Source organism: Nuphar pumila, chromosome 4, assembly GCF_984573655.1.
Source record: "Nuphar pumila chromosome 4, dmNupPumi1.hap1.1, whole genome shotgun sequence".
Taxonomy (NCBI): domain Eukaryota; kingdom Viridiplantae; phylum Streptophyta; class Magnoliopsida; order Nymphaeales; family Nymphaeaceae; genus Nuphar; species Nuphar pumila.
This window is the reverse complement of record NC_143252.1, coordinates 134586699-134592093: the sequence shown is the minus strand read 5'-3', so window position 1 is coordinate 134592093 and position 5395 is coordinate 134586699. Positions and strand designations below refer to the sequence as shown.

Sequence of the window (5395 nt, the reverse complement as noted above, 5' to 3'; positions counted from 1 at the left end):
TTACATATTGCAGTTATATATATATATATATATATATATATATATATATATATATATATATATATATATATATATATATATATATAGAGAGAGAGAGAGAGAGAGAGAGAGAGAGAGAGAGAGAGAGAGAGAGAGAGAGTTTCTTTCTTTCTAGGTATACCACGTGTTAGGCACATTACGTATCGCAAATTATCTTTTGCTGCCTAAGGTTCTGGCTCATGGCCATCTATGCTACTTTTACCTTCACATTATTTATTTGCACTTAACTGTAGCTACAAATATGAAAAGCTACAAAGGTGACATTCAATAATTTAAAGAAAGGAAAAAAATTTAAAAATGTCATATTTTAACAATTAACTAGAGTTAGGTAAATTAATAAAAAGTAACACAGGTGGTCAATTAAAAACATTTTCCGGCATCATCTAAGCAATTTCTTAAAATCTTAGGTGTTTTATCTTTAATATTTGAAACTGGAGAATGCTATGTTGGATGTATAAACTCATTTGGGTTTAGTAGTAGTACATGTGGAATCCTGTAATAGTTTTGTGATTTATTGCATGCATGTAGTGGGTAGTTCTAGAGTCGAGCAATGGAGATCTCTAGTCATGTATGGAGTTAGTGGTCATTGTATGGTGGTTATGGAGTCTCATGCATTTACTCCATAGACTGTTAATTTTAAATTAACAGGGAATCTCATAGATAGTGTTAAGGCTGACGCAAAGAAGCCAAAAGTTATAATAAGTGCATCAGAAATTAAGACGTAGAAAGGACTCCTAAAAAGAATGTTTTAGTTTGTGTGAGTGATGAATATTAGCAAATAAAGTGATACTTTTGAGTGCTTCCTTTATCTTCAGTGTTATATTTGAGAATGATCGAGCCCCTCTATTTCTATTTGGTTAAACATAAATTTGTCATACCTTAAACAACTAATAAGTAAAATTACCCATTTTTTTTTTTTTAAATTTGGTGCATAGTTAGATGCATGTTCTATTATACGCATGGCAGGTACAGCTCTCAAGCCACTCATAATAAGCCTTTTCCTAGCAAGGCTTGATTTGCATTTCCTTTTGCTTTATATATATATGAGCCAAGGGGGATTTGTGAATGAAGCTAGGTCACCTCCAATGGCATGAGCTTCATGAGAGCAAACCTTCACGTATGTATTTTGTAGGTTACACTGTCATAAGCGTATGGGATGTCAGGTCGAAATCAAGATGTCTATTGAAACATGCAGAATATCATATGTATGTTTAAAGTTTGGCTATTTCTAGGACAAATCCGTATTTTGTACACCTGAATATTTAAGGACATAATGCTTACTCGCCATAGAGATTTTAACAGGTCCAGTCTTTTTGTCACCAAAGATATATAGGGAAAAATATCCCATTTATCTCTTGCTCAATTGAAGATAGGTGAATGCATCCCTAGATTAAGACAACATCTATCACATCACAACTATGTCTTTCAATTATCCCTTTTTGGATATCTATTATTCCTAGAGCCACATTCTTTCTCTCTCTCTCTCTCTCTCAGATTATGCTAAAGAATTGGGTAAGTTTAAACTGCTCTTTATGATTACCATATATATTAAGATTGATCAACTGTCCAATGATAGATCACTATGATCTAATTTTCTATTTACGATTTGATAGTAGTGTTACCAACTTTGAACATTCCTACTGAAATAATTGAGATTTCATATTAATAGTTTGAACATATGGTCATACTGGTTTTTTAGCACCTTTTTTTACAACAATTCTGACTCTACAAATGCATTCGGCATGGTCGATTTGCTGGGAATTAACACTTGCATTAGTTTTTTTGGACAAAAAATGATTTTGCGACCCTCAAAAATGTATTAAAGTTTTAGGACGTTGATTTCTGACACCCCGTACAAATCTATCCACGTGTTAGAATCTAAAAAGCGCCAATTCCTATGAAATTGTGCATGTAGATTACATTTGTATAGTCAGAATTTTGAAGAAAACAAATAAGAGCCTCAAAAAACTCAGTTTGCATATTTAGTTTTTGTAGGTTTCATCTCTCTCTCTCCTAACCTGGTCGATAAAATTGGGAAAAGAGGAAAAAAAAAACTGCAGTGTTCTCCTTGTTTTCCTTTTTCTCCTGTTTAGGTGCCCTTTATTTTTCATTGTGCTACCAAACACATAAAATAGACACAAGTGGTAACGTGAAGCAGAAATTTTTGATCATCTGAGAGAGAGGGAGAGAGAGAGAGACCAAATTAGTAGGTACGGGTTTGGACTGGCAAACGATTTAGTTACTCATTCAAAGCGATTTTAGTGTTGGGTTGTCTTTAACATGGTACTTTGATGTTACAACTACGTGCCTACTTGACCTATTTTAGAACATCACGTTGGACGCTTTAAAATAGCTGGGTTAGTGTCAGTTGAGGTTTGCTGCACTGTAGTCCTATATCAATTTGGTTTCGTGTTGAGGTGTCCGGACCGCAAGACTCATTATTCACCTTTAAAGTGTACAAGGTACAGCTTCAAAATAGTTGGAGTAACGTGAGTTCCAACTGATTTCAAATCCACTCATATATATATATATATATATATATATATATATATATATATAGAGAGAGAGAGAGAGAGAGAGAGAGAGAGAGAGAGAGAGAGATGAACAATCAAAATTTTGCCATAACAGCGAAAATCATGAGATCAACAATCAGAGATGGCTGGCTCATACGCCAGAAGATAATATATAGAACATATGTATTTATATATATACCATATATATGAACGACAATTAATATGTGTAATAATTGATTTTTTGATTTCCCAGTAATGATGGCCGAGCAACCCTCCTCACTGCTCATCATACTCTGTCCGCTCCACTTTTGTGTCAGGTAGTGGCGACGCAATAACTCTCCAAAATCCAGAGGTGGTGGTGGGTCCGGCGCGGCTCGTTACACCTCCAGCTGGGTGCGAGCCCAGCAGTCTCCCTGACCAACTCAGTGTTCATGACTGTGGGGGCCACCGCACCGCTCGCCTTGTCCACCACCTTCCCATCATCGAACCAACCACCAGCTTTCCAACAGCACTCGTACACGTTGAGACCCTGGGGAACGCGGGCCCCAAGAACACGGGGCTCCACCACCACCTTCGTTTGCGTCCATGGATTCATGTTTATGAACGGCTGAGATATGAGCTTCCCTATGGATCGGTGCAGCTCCAACACCGCTGATCCGTTACTCCTCCACCTCTGCAAGTTCACCACCTCCAAATTCCTCTCCTCTTCTTCTACTTCTAAACCTTTTTTTCCTTCTTCGTCACCAAACACTTCTTGTTCTTCTTCTTCAGCAACATTTTCTTCTTCCGTTTCTTCCTCTTGGGGTTGGAGGTGAGGAGGGTCTTCCGTTTGGTGAGGAGGGGTGGAGATGAAGGAGAGGCGGAGGCGGCCGCCTTGGCGGTGCGCGTGGAGGTAATTGTGAGAAGGAACGGCGACGGCCTGAAGTACGAGGCGGCCGTCCTGGCGGTGGGGCTTCATGTGGATGCAAGGGCCGTCGCGGCGAGAGATAGAAGGCAAAGGCGGAGGGAACGATCGATGAGGCGACTTGCGGCTTACGATGCAATTGTAATTCACCGATTTATCAAAGTCGCGAGATTCTCGCTTCGAAACCTTTCGATCGTTTGCAGAAAGCCCTCGCCCTTGGCAACCTTCTTCCTTCTCCTCTTCTTCTTGATCTTCCTCTTCTTCTGAAGAAGATAAAGGAAGGAAAGGAGAGGGAGGAGGAAAGGAGAACCAGTGAGGAGATCTCTCGGTGGTGCAGTCGGAGCCGGTCTCCGAGCCGAGGCTCTCGGTGCACAGCTCCAGGCTCTTGTTGCTCAGCGAACTCGACGATCGCCGCCCCAACGGGTGGACGTAAGGCGGGGAGTCGAGGGACGGGAGCTTCGGCTTCTTCGATTGGATCGAGCTCCATACGTCGAACTGGCTCGGCCTGTTGTCGTCGTCCTCGTCGGACTCCGGCGGGCCGGAGACGATGGAGATCTCTTCGAAGGAAGCGATCTTCTTCATGATGGAGTGGTCGTGTTGCTGAGAAAGAAATCTTGTCGAGGACATGTCGGCAGAGAGGGTTCTCCTTAAGGGGAACTCTGTTTTGAACCTCTTCTCCGAGTGACCATCTCCAGAGAGCCCCAGAATGGAGGTGATCCCTTGCTTGGTCTCCTCCTTGAGGTCAGGGTGAAGAGTTCTGCAGGCGGTCGACATTCTGAGAGGAGGGTGTCTGTGTATAAGGAAGTGTGGTCGGCGACGGTCTCTCTCTCTCCAGAGAAAAACAGAGAGATGAACCAACTATAAAGAGAGAAAGACAAAGAGAACAGAGCTCAAGGCTCCAAAGACAAAAACCACACACACCCACAAAGTGGAATTTCAAAGGGTGTGAGAAAGAGAGCAGTTCAATCAGGATTTGGGTCTGAGAGAACAGATGTTGAGTGAAACAGAGATAGACACAAGGAGAAGAACATGAACATATCTCTACACAGAGGAAGAGAATGAGAAGAAGAAAGACTTTTGGGAGAGTTTACCTTGGGAATTGCCACTGAGAGAGTCCCTATACTTGGTGTTGAGAATGGGTGAGGAATCCGTAGCAGATAAGAAGGGTGGAGGGGGTGAATTTGTAGGTGCCAAAAGCCATACAAACAGTGGAAAGGGGGCCCATTGATGCTGAGAAAGCTAAAAAGAAAGTTTTGTATGCATTTTTCTCTTTCTTTTTAAATTAAAAGTTGTGACGGGAACAGAGGGAAAAACGGATACCATTGAAATTTAGAGAACAATTCTTCATACCGCCAGCAGAAAAAAAAAATTAAAAAGAACAAAATAAAGAAGGGGCCTCTTGGATATGCTTACTTTAGCAGTTGTCCGTTTGCTTAAACTGGAAGCTAGTTTGGACATACAGATGAGCAGTTGCATGAAGATGGTGCTCATGTACATTCAGTGCACTTATTTAATAGCCACCCATCTGTCTCGGGAGCCAGCAAAAGTAATACCATCCGATTGTAAAAATCATGCTCCTCTTAAAGCTGCATGAATTCCATTTACATGCAAATGAAACTCAATTTTGTTATTGCAATAAAAAGAGAGAGAGAGAGAGAGATTGTAAATGAGTGCGTGCGCATGAGCCGTGTGCGTTCTTGACATGGATTCCATTGGAGTGCGGTGATATTAAAAGTTTGTTACTATAAAAAGTGTCGGTGAGACCTTGGGCCTTGAACCAATCGCATTCCCAATTTTGTTAACGCCAATTTGGTAGACAATGACGCTAGTTTTTCCCACCTTCACTATTTGCATTTTGATTCATCCTGCAAATACATCTTTATTTATGTGCATACAACCATACTGCACATAATTTTTTATGTGGATGGTGTCTAAGTTA

At 40.8% G+C, this 5395-nt stretch overlaps 1 protein-coding gene across 1 annotated transcript; it reads right to left on the bottom strand.

Annotated features, from left to right (window-relative positions):
* Positions 1–2653: 2653 nt before the first annotated feature.
* On the bottom strand, positions 2654–4665 carry LOC149841154 (uncharacterized). The gene has a single exon (XM_090004683.1). It carries the CDS (start codon positions 4228–4230, stop codon positions 2866–2868), a length of 1365 nt encoding a protein of 454 aa, XP_089860809.1. The 5' UTR covers positions 4231–4665; the 3' UTR covers positions 2654–2865.
* Positions 4666–5395: the final 730 nt, after the last annotated feature.

Coding starts and splice junctions, on each gene's coding strand:
- LOC149841154 (XM_090004683.1), bottom strand. CDS start 4,230: ATGTCGACCGCCTGCAGAACTCTTCACCCTGACCTCAAGGAGGAGACC.